Source organism: Gaeumannomyces tritici (genome assembly GCF_000145635.1).
Source record: "Gaeumannomyces tritici R3-111a-1 unplaced genomic scaffold supercont2.2, whole genome shotgun sequence".
NCBI lineage: Eukaryota > Fungi > Ascomycota > Sordariomycetes > Magnaporthales > Magnaporthaceae > Gaeumannomyces > Gaeumannomyces tritici.
The window spans coordinates 2,036,076-2,053,538 of record NW_008804546.1 but is presented as its reverse complement, the minus strand read 5'-3'; the positions used below and the strand labels follow the sequence as shown (position 1 = coordinate 2,053,538).

General features: G+C 58.4%; 4 protein-coding genes across 4 annotated transcripts; 1 reads left to right on the top strand and 3 right to left on the bottom strand.

Annotated features, from left to right (window-relative positions):
- The first annotated feature begins 29 nt into the window (after positions 1–29).
- GGTG_03197 (GRAM domain-containing protein YSP2) lies at positions 30–5,866 on the top strand. Its single transcript, XM_009220975.1, has 2 exons — positions 30–4,770; positions 4,847–5,866. Exons 1-2 carry the CDS (start codon positions 2,778–2,780, stop codon positions 5,560–5,562), a joined length of 2,709 nt encoding a protein of 902 aa, XP_009219239.1. The 5' UTR covers positions 30–2,777; the 3' UTR covers positions 5,563–5,866.
- Positions 5,781–8,635, bottom strand: GGTG_03196 (hypothetical protein). Its single transcript, XM_009220974.1, has 4 exons — positions 7,844–8,635; positions 7,193–7,778; positions 6,769–7,138; positions 5,781–6,687 (listed from the first exon to the last, which is right to left on the bottom strand). The coding sequence occupies exons 1-4, from the start codon at positions 8,610–8,612 to the stop codon at positions 5,923–5,925; spliced, it is 2,490 nt and encodes an 829-aa protein (XP_009219238.1). The 5' UTR covers positions 8,613–8,635; the 3' UTR covers positions 5,781–5,922.
- A 3-nt stretch (positions 8,636–8,638) lies between these two features.
- GGTG_03195 (hypothetical protein) lies at positions 8,639–10,940 on the bottom strand (the record flags this gene model as incomplete). The annotated part of the gene is made up of 8 exons (XM_009220973.1): positions 8,639–9,217; positions 9,526–9,580; positions 9,667–9,746; positions 9,814–10,084; positions 10,145–10,194; positions 10,310–10,659; positions 10,747–10,811; positions 10,912–10,940. 8 exons carry the CDS (start codon positions 10,938–10,940, stop codon positions 8,639–8,641), a joined length of 1,479 nt encoding a protein of 492 aa, XP_009219237.1.
- A 1,940-nt stretch (positions 10,941–12,880) lies between these two features.
- GGTG_03194 (cyclohexadienyl dehydratase) lies at positions 12,881–14,234 on the bottom strand. The gene has a single exon (XM_009220972.1). It carries the CDS (start codon positions 14,173–14,175, stop codon positions 13,339–13,341), a length of 837 nt encoding a protein of 278 aa, XP_009219236.1. The 5' UTR covers positions 14,176–14,234; the 3' UTR covers positions 12,881–13,338.
- Between the last annotated feature and the right edge of the window lie 3,229 nt (positions 14,235–17,463).

The window sequence follows — 17,463 nt, the reverse complement described above, 5'->3', positions numbered from 1 at the left end:
GAGTGACCTCTCCCGTTGTGCGATGCAAACACGAGATTTTGCTGAAGTCTTCTTTCTTGTTTCCTTTCCTGATTTTCCTGTCCCTGTCTGTTCATATGCACTTTACATTCCTGTGTGCTTTATTTTCTCCTCATTTCCATTCCCCACCCATCCTCTTTTTGGTCTTCCTTTTCTTTCCTAGGTTCTCCTCTATCCCTGAAATCGAGCAAGGCTTCAGGGGACGTGCAGGACTCTAACAACCCCTCGTCCCATCTGCTTACCCAGAAATGGAGACACCTGCCCCGCTTCCTTATCCTGTCCTAGCACTAATCCAGCGCGATCCAGCCACCTGGAAGCAGCCTGCAGGAGCTGTGGCTGGCAAGCGATTCTCTTAGGAAGACCGGGGCAGTCTAGCCTAAACCAGCCTAGTCAGCTCACTGCTTTGGTCGACTCAAGGCAGAGGCGACGGAATGGATGATGACGATGACGTGAAACAGGAAGCACGCGAGGCGTAGAACGACGTCGATCTCTGTTTCGAGCATGATTGAGAAATAAGTTCAAGCAAACAAACTCCCCTCTGCCGGAATAGCCGACTTTCTGTGGCTTGCCTCTGAAGAAGAAGCGCAGCCGCGGCCCAGCAAAGCACACAGCTGTATCGCCAACACCCATCTTTCTCAGATTAGCATTCAATTCTAGCACCGTCGCCACATCGCTCCAACCCCGACTCGACCTGTCTTGCTTTTACTTCCGAGGCTCGGGCGCGCCGATCTCTCGTGCATTCCATGGACAGCCCTGCCGACGTGCTGGAATCACCGACCGCCGGTCTCCATCTTGGTTTCGTCCAGTGCAGCAGTCCAGCGGCGTGGTCGCATCTTTGCTGCAGCCACAGACGAACAAAACAGGGAATAGCGCCGCCTAGCCAGCGCCAGTCGACGAGTGGTTGACCAAAGCATCGCATCGCATCGCGTTCGCATCGGCCGAACTTTGGGCCAACCGAAATTGCTCTGATTGACCAGACTGGACCCCCCCTACCCCCACTAGCTGCTTGCGTGCTTTCCTTCGTTACCGTCGGGACGGGCGGGAGGAGAGAATGGACTCCAACGGCGACCTGGGAAAGCTGCTCCCCAAGGCAATCGCCGCCAAACGCAGGCGCAAGAAGAACCAGCAGCACAGCGATGCCAGCGGCGACGAACAGGGCCCACGTGGACGAAGCCCAGCCAGCAGCCACCACACGCTCGACAGTGATGCCGCCAACAGCCGATCTTTCTCGATTGCTGAGGAGACCGAGGCGATGGCGGCCAGTCAATCGACCCCGATCGCCGATCCAGATTGGGAATCGTAAGTCCGCCTCTATTTCGCGTGCAAAACCCTCCCTTCGGTCGTCGTTCCGTGAATCCCCTTACCCCTCTCGCTTGGCATTATATCCCATTCGATTATGTATTTCTATTTTGTCTACTCTATTTTCCCCTGCACAGCCGAGCCCGCCGTCAGCACACATCGCTCCGGCTGCCAATTTCGCCCTCCCAGAAACACGGAGCCAGACCAATCCCGCCTCTGGAGCTGAGTGCCGGCGTGCTTGTCTGCCCCCCTAACATGTGGCCGTCAGAGCTTTACCCTTGCCATCAGACGCCGGGCTTTGGTTGGCTGGAAACCCCACTGGCCCGTTAGCAAGCGTGGGCTGCAGGGGACGGGCTGATGCCGAGCTACTGTCGCTCAAGTGTCAGCCTGGCGAAGTTAAATCCCACAAAAGCGAGCTCAGCACACCGCGGCCGCTTCCTCTTGTGCCACCACCACTCTGGCTGGCTCGGCTACTTCCTCCCTCCCGCTGCCCTCCCACGCGCTCGCAAAGTCGTCGACAATTGCTGCTGTCGCGGCGTTCACATCTTTGTTCATGTAGTCTCCCGTCAGAGTTGAAGGAGTGTCTTTCGGACACGCCGTGAAACAAGCATCCTTCCTCGCCCCTAGCCCGGCCCTTATTACTACGCGAGACCCGCACTGCAACCTCGCCTAGGATCTGTCCGGTCTGGCGATCGCACTCAGATACAACCGCTTTCCGAGCTGTCGATTGCTGTTGCCTTCTCCTTCTCTTCTAACAACTCTCGTGCTGCAGCAGCTCAGCCCGCCCTGGCGCTGTCTCGACGCATCCCTCCCAGATCGGATACCTGACGACCTCCTCGCCCATCGTGCAGGAGGAACACCTCAAGAACAGCCCCAGCCCCAGCCAGTCGCAGACGGACCTTCTGTCCCGATCTGTGACCATCCCCGCCTCCAGAACGGATTCCATAGACTCCGCCTCGTCTTCCTTTAGCCGCAGCAAAACCGGCCTCGCGGCTCCGCAAGACAAGAGCGAACACAGACGCTCCGCATCGCCTGCCTCTCGCTTTCGGGAGGTGTTCCGGCCCAGCGGGGGCCCGAGTGGCACGGGGAGCCCTAGCCCGGAGCGGAGACCCGGTTCCTCCGCCGCCGCTCCTAAACGACCCGAACCCCCCAGACCAAGCGCGGCTGAGCCGACAGCTGTATCCACCGACACTCCCCAAAGCGCTCAGAGCGCCAAGAGCAGCTCCGCCGAGCGGTTCAGGCGACTCTCCAGGGGCCAGACGATAGACACGACCAAGCGGCCAGAGACGCCACCGAGCAACGAGAAGAGCGCACCTGTCATTGTCAATACTCCGCCCACGCCGACCGACCACAACAACCCGGTTGGCAGCCTCGGCAAGAGGCCGGCAAGTGTGGGCGCGGACGCCCCGGGTACCGCGTTACCCGCAAAACCGAGAGACCCGCCGCCCGTCTTTGGGAATATGAACGCTCAGAGACGCGTTAGATCAGGATCAGGTAGTGCTGGACCAAGCAAGCTTTCCAACATCACTTTGGCTCCCCTCAGCCCAACGCCAGAGAGTGGCCCCAACGCAGCGTCTGCAGCCACTTTCTTCTCGTCTATGTTCTCTGCCGCACAGAACGCGGCCAACACTCTTAGCAACAGCATCGCAAACACCAATCTCGCACCTGCGAATAACGCCGCCCGTGCTAGAGGCCTGTCCGAGGGTGCACAGACCGGTACCAGCAACCGTCCCAGAGTTGAAGTAGAGCCCTTCCCTGGCTCTTCCGACCAAGGCATGGATAATAAGGAGCCTGCGGTGAGGACCCTTGGCAAGGGTGACCTCAGTCTTAGCCAGCTCGGCATAGCCGAACCCTCCAGTAACAACAACACGCCGCTAGCTGCCAAATTCCCGAACTCGACCGACTCTCGAGGACGGTCCGAGTCCGCCCCCGCCGAGTCCCAACCCCAGTCATCTGGTGTCAGTGCCGAATACCAATACGACGAACCCCAGCAATCCGCGGCAAGCCGGTCCCAGTATGACCTCATCGGCGGTGCCGAGCGCACGACGCCCGCGGGAAGTGTATACGATGATTCGGGCATCAATCGCAGTGGCAGTGTCGGGAGCGGTGCTGGGAAGAACCACCGAAAACGCGGCAGCTCTACAGCAACTGGCGGCACCTCGGGGACCAGTGCCACCATCGCTGCGGCTATCGCAGCCGCAAACGCTTCGGTGGCCCACCCCAGCGCTATGCAGAGCACAACCAAGCTTACTGGGTTTGCGGTTGCAAGCAAGAAGCGGAATCGAGATTTCCACACGCTTTTCAAGACTGTCCCGGATGACGACTACCTTATCGAAGACTACAGCTGTGCTTTGCAACGGGAGATTCTCGCCCACGGAAGGCTATATGTGTCAGAAGGTCACTTGTGCTTCAGCAGCAACATCCTCGGCTGGACTACAACGCTTGTTATGAGTTTCGACGAGATCGTGGCTGTTGAAAAGAGGAGCACTGCCTTGGTTTTCAAAAACGGACTTATGATCTCAACTCTACATGCGAAGCACGTCTTTGCCAGCTTCACAAGTCGTGACTCCACATACGACCTGATCGTCAAGATTTGGAAGTTGGGACACCCTTCGTTGCAGAGTTCGCTGAATGGAGTGAATATCGACGAGATGGGTGGCGACAAGACGGAGAAAATCGCTGCAGAGGAGGGAGCTGGTGGCGATGGTGGCGCAGGCTCCATCGCAAGTCGGAGTCTTTCCGGATCCGAGGACGAATCCGAGGACGATGAGGATGATGTTTACGACGAAGACGAGGAGGAGGAGGCTGACGGTCCAGACACGGCCCTACTTCCCGAATCTCGCGCGGCGGAAACTGAGGCGGACAAGGCTATTAGTCGCCGGCCGTCGGGCGCTGTTAATGGCAACGGCCCATCGGCGGAGAAGCCTAAGGAAGCTTCGGCTGCTGGTGGAGGCGCAGCAGGCGGCGACGACTTCCCCGGGCCGGCCACACATGCGTCAACTGAATGCGGCGATGCCGACACGCACTTTGACAAGTTCCTGGCAGACGACATCGTACCTGCGCCACTGGGCAAGGTCTTCAACATGACCTTCGGTCCTGCATCGGTCACGTGGATGACAAAGTGGCTGACGGGGGAGCAGAAGTGTTTTGAGTTTCAGATGGAGGACCAGAAGGGCCTCGGGGCTGACAACACGACGCGAACCTATTCGTACATCAAACCACTGTATGCGTCATTGGGACCCAAGCAGACCAAGTGCATTGTGTCTGAACATGTAGACGCCATCGACCTGGAAAAGGCCGTCAACATCACATGCACTACTCAGACACCCGACGTTCCTAGCGGGAACGTCTTTAACGTCAAAACCAGATACTGTCTCACGTGGGGCGAGAACAATACGACCCGTGTGCAGGTAAACTGCACCACGGAGTGGACCGGCAAGAGTTGGCTCAAAGGTGCGTTTGTCTTGTAACAACATTATGGTTCCTTCTGGGGGTTTGGTTGCTTTTCTAACACGCCTGATATTATCAGGCCCCATCGAGAAGGGAGTCATCGATGGCCAAACGCAATATTGCAAGGACCTCTTCGCCGCTCTCAAAGCCGCAGTGTCGTCCCGCTCCCGTGCAGGCACCAATGGTGCGGCCGGCAAGGGTAAGAAGAAGGGCCGCAAGGGCAAGGCAGCTGCCGCTTCCAGCCCGGCCAGCGATGTCGAGGGCAGGTCGTCCAAGGCTGCCGCCAATCAGGACTGGGGTATGCTGGAGCCTATACATGGCATCGTCGGCCCGGTGGTGGACATAGTGAAGCCGCTCATGACTGGCAATGTCGTATACGGTCTCCTCGTCGGGCTTCTGGTGGTCACCTGGTTTGGTGGCTTCAATGGCAGCAGTGGGCCGTCGTCACGACACTACGGTGCCGACCTTGGCTACCTTGGCTATCCCGACCGCGTCGCGGCGTATGAGGAGATGTGGCGCCGCGAGGAGAGCGAGCTCTGGGAGTGGCTCGAAGAGCGGGTGGGCATGGAGCGGCTGGGTGGTGAAGGTGGTGTGGCGCGCAGCGCGCCTCCGCCGCAGAAGAGGTCGGCGTCTGCCCCCGCGGAATCATCTCGAGGCGTGGAGGAGAAGCTTCGGGCAGCCAGGTCAGACGACCGCGAGATCAGGGAGGCTATCAAGGTGACGGAGGAGAAGCTCAAGGCGCTCAAGGCCACCATGGAAAAACGGAACGGTGGCAGCGGAGGGCAGAGCCAATAAGTCAAGCCCCCTCGCCACACATGGAGGAAGCAAGTGCCCGCTTGCCTCATCACTGGGAGAAAAAAAAGTCGCGAGTTACTGTGATATCTTTCTTTGCCTGCCTGCCTTCAGCTCCTTGAAGGATTTCATTGCCTTTGTTTCCTGTACCACAATCATCAGCAGCAGTTTCATTATTTTCTGGAAACTCATCACGCTCACGCAGCTTAGCAAGCCAAATTCATTTTAATCTTTTCTGCCGTTGCATGCTGATCGACACCAGTCCCTTCTATTCTTTTCTTTGTTCCCGTTCTTATCCCTATTCCTGTTCCTATTCCTCGAAGGAACTGCCGTTTTCTTTTTGTGGTGGGCGTGACAGTGTTCTCACACGCGCGCCAAGGCCTTCCTGCCCGCCTCCAGGTTCGCAATCTCGCGCTGGAGAACCTCCCGCCGGCGTGCCGTCTGGGGATCCTCGCCAGCGATGCTCCGAAGCTCATGCTCGGTAAAGCGTAGGACACGGTCTGGTCCGAAGACTCGCAGCGGGCTGTCGTCGCCGTTGAGCAGCAGGTGGTCGACAACTTCCTGGTAGACGTTGTCGACGAAGCGGGATCGGGTGACGCGGTAGTACCCGTAGAGGCTGTCGTGGATCGAATCGCACATGTCATCCGCCGTCCCCATCTGCTCTTGATGCGCAGTGAAGAGCGGCAGGACCTGGTTGTAGATCATCTGCTCTGCCGCGTCCTTTGGCACGTAATAGCGGCCCGAGTGGTACAGAGGGGGCTTGAATTCTTTTTCCATGATTCCTTCGGCTTTTGGTATCATCGCCACAGCATTCCAAGCATGACGGGCAGCATGAACTTGCGATAAGTACCGCTCATACTCTGGAGTCAGGCTCAGGGTGCTTCCTTGTCGTGTGGTGAACAGCAGAAAGCGTGTGCGGCCCAGAGCGGCCTGGTACTTGTCCAGTAACTCCTCGGACAGGATGTTCCAGATTTGTCCTAGAACGTGAGTGTCGGGGCAGACGAGGTTCAGAAGCTTGAAAATGAAGTCATGGACGAGAATGATGGCATCGTTGACGTAGGTAATGGCGATGTGCCCCCAGTTCCGGGACTGCTCCTTGAACGCCATGGAGGTGGCTGATGGGTTGAACTGTTGAAAGGGCGCAGATATTGTTAGAATGTATAAACGCGATGCCGTTGGCGGGGAGAACGCTTTAGGACTGGTACATACGGTGCCGAGCTCGAGTCCACGCGTGGAGGTATGGACATGGCGGATGACTGCGGTTATATCTTCCGCTTCCGGGAACGTGGGCTCCGCCGAAGGAACTTCAGTAATGATATCGTCCAGCTCCGGGTAGTCCTCCAGTGCCGAGACATTCACGGAAGCCAAACCGAACCCTAACATACCCTCTTCATATAGAGGGCCATGGCCACCATCATACTCGTGCCCGGGGATTTGCTGGAAGGAGTAGGTATGGCCTTGCGATCGCATAGTCGCCGCGAACTCCTTGCTCATGTTCCGGATGCGGGTCACGATCTTGAGGTCGTCACGCTGCTCAAACACATTGTGCGACGTGTACGACGCGTTCAGGGCGCAGAGCCTGATCTCGGCGAAGCGCGTCGCCATCTATCCCAGGTATGCGCGCTGCGAGTACGCATCGTCCCTCGAGGCGCCCAGGCGGGCCAGATCGGCCCTCTTCTCCCTCAGCCGCTCGATGATATCGCGGCGGATTGCGGGGAGCTCGGCCCTGGTGCGGTCGAGCAGCAGGTGCGACAGGCGGCCGCGGAGCGCGGCGATGCCGAGCCGGGACGGGTCCAGCTCGCACCACGGCGGGCGGGAGAGCTCGGCGCGCTCCTTTGCGTCGCGCTCGGCGGCGGTCGACGTCCTGTCGTCGGCGCCGCGGTTCACGACCACGTAGTAGCCGAGCTCGAGGTCGTTGCGCCCGCCGCGCACCAGCCGCACGATCTCCCCCTTGGTGGCCTTCTCCCGCAGCAGGTCGGGCTTGGTGAGCACGCCGAGCGTCCGCTTGCCTTCCGGGTCCGCCTCTTGAGCAAACGACAGGATGCCCTGTGTCGCCACGTCGGACGTGCACGCCACGACGGCGAGGATGATGGTCCGCGTCTCCGAGATGTGCCGGCGGACCATGGATTTGACGAGCTCGATATCGCTCTTCTCGGTCACCCCAGGCAGGCGTTTCGGTCTCGAATATGCCTGCAGTGATGGGGGGAGCGGGCCAAGTCCTGAAATCAGCTCGGGCCCATCCAACGCAGACGCGTAAAGAAGAGAGAAGACCAATTAAACACACCTGGAAGATCGACGATGGTAAAACTATCCTCATTGGGGCCACAAATCTCGATCCTGAGGATGTCTTGACTGAAGGACGGCAGACTCGTGTCCGGCTCATCACCGGAGCGGATCCCCATGGCCGTAGCCGCCTCCCTGAACACATCTCGGAACTCGGTGCTCTCGGGACTTACACCACTCAAGTCTCGCTTGAACTCGGAAAGCTTGGCCACCTGGGCGGCAGAGGCCTCGGGCCTAGCCCGTATGGACACAGTGGTCTTAGGGACGCCCTCCCTGCGGCAGGTGATCTTGGTGATATACCGGGTGCACAGCCCCACGTCCTGGGGGAAGGAGAACCCGGTGAGGCTCTCGAGGAGGGAAGACTTGCCCGATATATTGTCCGTAGAGGCCGGCTGCCCACCTCTGTCCATCCTGCCCCAGCCCGCTCCCCACCCCGGTAATATTGCCGGAGATGGCAGCTGGTCGTCGTCCATCCCGGACGCCCCAGGGCCGAGCTCGTTGGTCGACGTGCTGTATCTCCTCCTCGCCCTGCCGCCCCAGCCCCATCTCTGCCTCCTGCCCGCTTCCCTGTCCTCTGCCGACACCCGCACTTCGTGGGCGCCAACGGCTGGGGACCCAAGCGACCAATTCGTCGCCGCTGTCGGGGGAGGGCTCCCACTGCCCGCCCCGCCGGATCCATGCAGCCCCCGTCTCGACCCTGCCGTTGTCGCGGTGCTGTTCCTGCCATGCAGATTTTGCTGCTGCTGAGCCGCCAGCTCCGGGCTGGTCATGATGCCTACACGCGGTTCCGCGCGGGCTAGGCGCGCTGGTGCGCGAGGAAGAATCCAGCCGGCTGCCCGCTGGCCAGCGGGTTCTTCCACCACTGCGTCGCCCCACCAAGCCCTTTCCCTCCTCCTCCCCCTCGCCCTCCTCCTGAGCTGCTACCGTGCCCCTCCTCGCCCGCAAGCTCCTCGAGCGTCGACCCCTTCGTCTCGGGTATCAGGAGCGAGGTGACCGTGCCGAGGAGCATGAACAGTGCGAATATCTGCATCAAGCGGTCCAAGAATGGTGAACAGTCGTTGCCGGCGCACGTCTCGGGCTTGTCCTTCTCGAGAAGGGGGATGCTGATGACCTGGGCCAGGATGGCGCCGATCTTGCCCATGGCGGCTGAGACGCCGTGGCCTGTGGAGCGGTAACGGGTCGGGTAGCACTCCCCCGGGACGATAAATGTGGTGGTGTTGGGGCCAAAGTTGAAAAGAACTGGGCGACAACGTAAAGCCCCATAGTGGAAGCCTCGTTCATATTTTTGTGGTTGAACTAGAGAGATGATCGAGATGGGTGTCCGTTCTGAGGCTTCCTGAGCATAGTTTTGGGCCACTGGAGATATCACTGACACCTATGACGCAAAATAGAATGGTAAGGACAGCAAAGCCCATTATCTGAATAGGCTTCCGGCCCAATGTATCTATAGTAAGCACAGCCGTCCAGTATCCAGGCAAGGACCCAGCGCAGGCGAGGGTGATAAGGCCGACGGCATTGTTATAAAGCGTATCGAACAGGTTCGGGCCACGAGAGTACCCCATGCTATGGAGGACAATCGAGTTATTGAGGCCTAGGCCATAAAATGCAAGGTCCTGGGAAAGTAGTTGATCCATTAGAAACGAACTTGGTTCGGACTGTTATGCTGGGATGAGGTATGCTCACGAGAAAGAACCACGGCAAGATGGTGCCAATGAGAACTTTTGCGTTCTTCCACTGGCTGAAGTAAGATCACAGGTCACGCCAAGAGGCAGAGGGGATGGCGAATAATTGAGTCGTAAGCTGCTTGGCGCGGGCTTGCCTTACGGAGTCCACGCCGCCGTCGACTTGCTGGCCATATAGGCTTTGATATCGGCATCTGCTTTTTCAATGTCCTGAGCCACGTCCTACAATACAAGAAACAGTTAGTTGGTTCGTTTCCGCCGCGTGGGCAGATGAGAATCCAAAACGTACAAAGTATAGCGCGGAGTTTCGGGGATCGTGATGCGATAATACAGGGCGAAGCACGCAGGGAGCGCGCCTGCGCCCACGATCAGACGCCAGGAACGATCGGCCGCAGTTTGGCAGTCGACGCCACAGCGGGACAGGTCGGTGACATTGATAAACGAGCCCTTGAAGGCGACGACCACGATCAGAGCCACGACTGCAGCCATGAGCTGGCCCATGCCCTGCATCGAAAACACGGCACGCCACCATCGCGCCGCGCCATCTCGTCGGGGCGAATCTGCGACCATACCCAAGATTAGCGAGGACTCAGACAGAGACAGGGGGAATATCAGCATACTCTGATGTTATCACCGAACTGTGGGGGCAGTCCCCGCCGATGCCCATACCCTAGATGTTGGTTGCATCAGTCCAGTCTTCAGCCCACGGTTCTCGACAGATGGGGAAGGACCGTCATCCTAGCCCGTGAAAAAAATGTCCCCACCATCACAACTCTCTAAAAGACGAGGATACCAGTCGAGTTTATCGACTGGCTGGGGTTGGCGAGAGCGCAGTTCAAGGTAGCAAGCAGGACGATGCCGAGCTCGATGCCGTAGATCCTCCTCCGGCCGTACACGTCGGCGAGCCACCCGAAGAGGACCTGCCCGATGACGATGCCTGCGCTGGTCGCCGCCTTCAAGGACTGGTTAACGGTGGACGGAAGATGGCCGTGGTTGCCCCCGAACCCGTTGGTAGCAGCCCCCGGCTCTCCCTGCCAGAAGACGACGCCGAGGTAGATCATGAAAAAGTTGATGGAGAAGATGTCGTAGGAGTCGAGGAAGAAGCCAACCCCTGCCACAACCACAGCCCGGACATCTGCGACTGGTCAGCGCCTTCTACATCAACCATGGCAAGGAGCCCGGAGAGCGAATATGGGTCGAGAAGAAGGGGGACTGCGCTCACGGTACAGGCCGAACGGGACCCTATCTATATCCCTCAGGACAAGCCTCCTCCGCAAGTTCGGGTCCCTGATATGTGAGTAGTCGTCGGCTGTTGGAAATCATGTACGATAGCTGTCAGCCATATGATAGTTCGAAGGTTGTTGAGGCCGGAACCGAGCGGGCGCACCAAGTTGTGGAATGCGTTGTTTCCTCCATTGTGTCTGTGATTGGCCGTGGACATTGCCGATGCGGACAGGCCGACCTAGATATTCTCGATATCCAGGCAGTCGGCACGCAGCCCAACTGTCGGCGCGAACCGCGGAAGGCCCAGATCGAGAAGATTTCCCACGTCCAGTTATTCGGGTGTCGGTGCTGGGCCCTGGCTGGTACGCGGCCGCCTCGGGGTGCGTTGGGTTTTCCCCTCGGGGGATTCGCGAAGCTTCCGATGTTCGATCGGAACGTCTAGGCGGTGGCTCAGCAAGAAAAGTCTTGGAGATGTCTTCGTCATCGTCTCATCTGCCACAACGAGATGCCAGGCCATGAGTTCTCGAATTGCTGCCAAGACGCACGAGTGCAGGGACTCTCCCGGCCAAGAATCGACAGTTTGTCGCTGCTTGGGGGCGCGGGGCAGCCGCAAGCTAGATAGTCCGAGATACTAGTAGGTAGGCACTCGTCCCAACGCCTACGGTGGGGATGCAGGGCCGGTTGCAATGGGGCAAGTTTGTTTCCAGCCTAGGTACCTAGGCTGTAGTCTGTGGAACGGGAGACCTGCCAGGAAGGAACCGTCGCGGGACTGACGTGAGCAGCGGCTGGTCTAGAAGGCATAGTTGCCGCCGCTCCGGGCTACCATGGTTTAATCGGGAGAAAGGAGTCGTGGCCGAATAAGCGTGGTCGAATAAGGATGAAGCATGCAGGGAGACCGGTCGTTGGGGAGAAAATGTGCTTCGAGAAGGTGGAGGAGAAACGACTCGGCGTGCATCTGCCCGGGTTATAAGCCTGGACAAAGACGAGACGGGCGCGTCGTTACAAGTAGCACAGCACGGCAGACAGGTTGCTTGGCCGCACGCGGCCCCTTCGCCCGGGTCTTGGTTGGGATTTGTGCTGTAGCCGAGGCAGCGTCCGAGGCTACCGAGAGGGATCTTGTCGGTCCTCACGTTTCCGCGAGGGACGGCGAATTGATGGCTTCATTTCAGTTTACTGCCTGGGCGGCGGCCCTGACCCACCTGGGGCTGAAGAAACGGCTGATGGAAGCGGTGCGACCAGCCAGGCTCTGGGGACTGGTGCTGTGAACGTGCCCGTATGGTTTGTCCATCGTGGCCCGCCGGGCTCGCCATCCGGCCATCCAACCAGAGCCATTGGCGAGAGAATGCGACAAATCGCACACATGGGGAAAAGCTGCTCTTGTAGGAGCCAATAGGCTGCGAGCATTGAGGCATTTGCTACATCCAGAGGCCAAGAGCCTCTGACGTATCCCAGCACCCCCCAACCGAGTGACTGGGGGCCTTTATTTTCTTTTCAGCGCTGAGGCAGAAATGCTTACTTGGGGGCCTGTATCAATGCTAATCTCTGCACCGCCGCAAACATCACGACATCAGGATTGCCCCTGGCAGGGCCTCGGTGACGGTTTTGAGATGGCATTGGCGTCCTCGGGCGGCTCCAAGAAACTAAAGTGTCGTGGCAGAGCAGCCAACTGCATCTCTAGCTTGGCCCATGTGCCCTTCCTCTCGAGAGGTGGCACGGCGGGTGCGGTTGCGTGACAACCCCGAAGGGGCACAGGAGAAAGAAAATCCAGGGGGAAATGCGAAAGGGTAAGATAAACGCGTCGGGATGTGGCCATCATGTCAGCAGAGGGTTCAAATCGCAAAGACGTGATCATCGCCAAGCATTAGCAAGATCTCCCGACCAAGATCTGCAAAGCCCGAATGCTTGAATGTTTTTGGAGGGCTTCCCGCTTCTTTTAAATCAGACGGTAGGATATGTGGAATAGATGTCGGGAGGTTTGCTTTTAGAAGTGCGAAGGTGGTGCATTTGGGAGGGAACCCGGGTAAGCACATGTCATGGAATCAGGCAATCGAAGACAAACCACGTATTATAGGCACGTGGAGTTCATCCCACCGACCCTTCTGGCCTTCTAGTAGTGCACACGACCAAGGACTGGATCCAATAAAAGCATCTGATATTTCGAAATATAAAAGTGAATTTGCGGGAAGTACACATACTTTACAACCCCGGAAAAAAAAATGCAAAAGTCTAGCACCCTCTGGTGGTCCTCATAACGGTAGAGACAAAGATTGGCGTTATTCTCGATGACGTTGAACTTTATACGAGGAACCTAAGGCATGGGGGGCTGTCGCGATGTCTCCCGCGCTGGCGCTGTTTGATCGACCTGACATGATGCCGTTCGGATATTGGAAGATGGAAAGTTGGTGAGCCGACGGATGGTGAGATGGTGTGTCCGAGTGCGCGGTTGGCAAGGGGTAAATGTAGGTACTTGAGATGGTGGCGGAGATAGAGTTTGGAGAGCCCTGTGCCTTCTCCCCTAGCAGCGATCGATTCACCTCTCCTCTGATTCGGGTAAGTGCCGATATAAATGCCGTCGGAGCTGGCGAAAAGGCTATGTGGTCGGCCAGGGGTAGCTCATCCAACCATCCAACGTCTTGTTCCAAGCACCGCTCCCCTGCTGGATGTGCAGCCACTGATTCACAAATTGCAGCCAGACCACGTCCCTTGGCAGGATGTACCCTAGCTCCTCGAAGCTAAAGGGCCGGTCCGGGTTGACGGCGCACAGGACGCCCGGGTGCAGCCGCGCCTGCAGCTCCGCCTCCACCACGTCGGTGATCATGACGTCGGCTTTGCCGTCCGCCACCGCCTGGAAGATGATGTTGTTGCCCGCCTCGCTGTACACCACGATGGTCGCCGCGTGCAGGTTTGCCCGGTCAAAGGCCTCGTTGCTGCCGCCCGACGGCGTCGCCACCCGCACGCCCGCCCGGTCGATGTCCGCCAGCGTCTGGTACCTGTCCGCCTCGCCGCACCGCACCGCCGCCGCCTTGCCGACGCGGAGCACGGGCGTCGTGAAGAAGGCCGACAGCGCGCGGCCCATCGTGATGGACACCCCCGTCATGCCGATGTCGTACAGGCCCGCGCGCACGTCGGCCGTCAGGTTCGCGAACGAGGCCGGGACGAACTCGGGCTCGCCGGCCAGACCCATCGCCGACGAGAGCGCGCGCGCCATATCAATGTCGGCGCCGATGTACCCGGCCGACGAGCTGTTACCCCCGCCGCCAGTTGCGACCTTGTACGAAAAGGGCTTATAACTGCCCGTGGTGCCGACGCGGAGGCGGCCGCGGGCGAGGATGGTGTCTAGCACCGACCCCGCTTGGGAGCAGCCCGCATGTGCTCCAGTCAGCCACTGCGGAAAGACGGCCAGAAGGGCCGCGGTTGAGATTCTCATGACTGGCCAAAGTCAGCAACGCGGGTCGACTGGGCGGGAAAAAAAAGGGTGTGTTGGGCATATAGTACCTAACAACCTACCACCATTGGGGAGCAGCCGATTGGTCTTAAAACTTGCAGGATGGGAGTCAGGTCCGGTCTTCGGCCGGTACACATCGTCGGCTGCCGGGATTATCCCGACGGGCAGTGATTACAGCATTCCGATCCCGCCCACCTGCAGGCCTAACCCAACTAAGAAATCAGTCTCGTCTCCCGTCCCCTCTCACGGCCAGTGATTCTCACCCCAGGTAGACACCAACGGGCCACGCAAAAGCGTGCGGCCAGACACCCCTCCAAGCTCATGGTCTCGGGCCGCCCCAGATCACACGCAACAGTCTGCATCGGCGCGCCCCGAGACCACCCGTTCATGAGACTGTAACAGCCACTCCTCCCGCACCCCCAACCTGACTGGCAGACGGAAAGCGAGCGTCTGGCCGACGCCACGCCTTGGTTTATCCGTTCACTACGGATGGGAGGTGTTCCAAGCTGCGTCCAAAATTGCGACTCCGCTAGAACTTCCAAGTCCACTTGGCCATGTCCCCGTTCCCCGACCTGCTTGCTGTATTTCACCTCGGTGTTGTTGACTCTCATATATCTCTCTGGTGGCTCTGCTCTACAGCTCCAGTCTTTGTATGCCGGACCATAACCGGCTACGCAACCGTTGTAAAACACATGCTACAGTTCTGTGTACCTTCGAGGACCTCAACGTAGCCTCTTCATTTCGAGAATAATCAGAACCACGGGCAACAGAGGTTCTCCCCATTTCCAAAACAACGAAGGCCACTGGCAACAGGGGCTTCACCCTGACAACAATCACTCCATATCGCCTTGGGTTCGGCCCTTTCCTCCTGACCACATCAAAATGGTCGCGAAATCCTGGCAGCAGCCAAAAGTGCACCCCAGTCATTAGGGACTCCCAAGGCACCAATAATAAATAATGACGCTTAAACGGTGAAGTACCGACCAAGGCAAGTGAAACAAAGATTATGCATATATCATACTATTCTAATGGTCGTATTTCATGAGAGGAAAGCCCCGCCGTAGCACTGTTGATACCCTTTTTCTCCATCAAGGGAAATTCGGGGATGGAAAACCCCCTATCCACCCGCTCGGCTGATTTCCACCTGTGTGGACATGGCACCGACAAATACCTCCTCTGGCGAGCACGAAAGGCCAAGGGCAAGTGGACTGCGACATGCAGATGCCCCGCGAGTATGCGCCAGTGGTTGGTGGCCTCGATCCTTCAATTCAACCGTTAGATGAAATGGGGCATCCTCGCTAACTTGGAATGCCGATCCCAGCTCACAGCAACGACGTCACGTCGGCAACGTCTTAGTCAGTTTCTAATCGATGGGAAGACAAGGCTTTCGGCAATCAAGCGCAGCAACGCCGGAGCAAATCACCTGGCTCATCATATCTCGGGATATGTACAGCACCCCCTTCCCCGCGCTTCATCACATACGCCAAGGCAAAGATTTCGATGCCTCACCGGCTAGGAGCTTTCCACACGATACCGAGTAAGATGCCATCGCCTATCACACCCCTCTCGCGAGCCAGGGCCAAGCCAAGCCACGCGGCAGCCGCGTACAGCGTAAGTGGGCACCTGCAATGGACCTCTATGCCTCTATCTGGTCTGGTGATCGGCTAGGTAAGGATGTGACCAATCGTCCATTGGTTGTGTCCGCCAGTTCGCGTCGTGATGGGGGATGCAGATACCTAGGAGTCAAAGTGGGGCCTTGCCAAGGCGGCGAAAATAAAACTGACAAAAGAAAAACAGCACAAAAAACAAGGGTGCAGATCAAAGCCCAGCTGTGCTGACTGCTGTCGACATACAATGTCCGGAAGGCTCGTGCTTTTCCACCAGCCACGCGAGGAGATGAGCGGAAAAGAAGCAGAAAAAAAAAAGATCCTAACCCGCCCTTTAGTGTCGATGTCCCGTCGGCAATGGGCAAATTGGGACACGCGACCCTTCCGGAAGGCCGGTCGGCGAAGCACCAAATCTGGACGATCTTGCGCTCGAATGAGAGGGATCGTCGGGTGAAATGCGCCCAACGAATCCCGCTCACGGGTTGCACCGCCGCCTTTTTTCCCCAGCTCAACCATCCATGACTTGCGTTGCCCTCTGCCGTGGGGCAGGGGACCACCGACAGGCGACAGGGACCAAAGGACTGGGGCCTTGGTCCAGGACCACGTGCCTAAACAGAGACATGCACGGATCGCTATGCGCCCGCGAGGCTTCCTCTTCGGGTCAGACACCAGCCTGGCCCTGCCGCGTCTTCGAATCGTCAAGCAAGATGACCATTAAAACAGGGTTGATGCCGGTGGCAAAACGCCAAAGGGCGCGGGGATCCCTGCACCAAGCATGGCGCCCAATCTCTGCGCCGGTCTCTGGGCGCAGAAGGTGGGGGAGCTTGTCCGCCAGGGGCTGGGAGCCGCTGACGCAGTCAGCCAAGTGCCTCTCAGGGCTGCCAAAGCAACGACAACGGCGGCCACCAGCACCCACAGTGCCACACCACAACACCCATCCAAACATTTGGTCTGGACAGCAATCTCTACCCGCAGCTCGTGCCGCACACTCGTCATCCGGTACTGGTCTAGCCCGCTGCAGCTGCCCGGTCATGCAGACCTCCCCTCCCAACAATAACAAGACGCCGGGTCTAGCTCCCCGTCTCGGCATCTCTCGCCACAAGATACGCATACGCCATACGACCCGTGTTATAGCTTCTGCCAATGACGAGTGTGCCTGGACAGCTAGCTAGTACATAGTACGGCCCGACTGGTGTACGCCGTATTTTTTGAAGGGCGTCTGCAGACATTCGCTTGCCTCGGCCTGTTGCTCTGCTCTGCTACGGTGCTTCCGAGGATATTGCCGGCCAGACGCACGTTATTCAATAGAAAGCGGACTGGAAAGAATGGAGCCCACCAAACCCTAGGATGCAAGCTAGAGCCGCCCTCACCGCGACTCGCAGCAATTCCAGTAGACCCCGGAAAACACTGCCGGCCGAACAGAGCCGTAATACGACAGAGCCGACCTCTTTACGCCGCTCTGACCCTGGTATGTCGGGCCCGCGAGCAGAACGCCGTGGGTCAGGCACGGCGTATGCACGTATCCATCTCTATATTGGAAGCGAGGGCTGCCCCCCGCACATTCGCCCAGAACGACGAGCCCCCGGGTCCGAGGACATCGTGGCTGAGTGGGCGCGCTGCCCACAGCGACTGCAACATCGCCGGCTAACAATACCTTAGTACG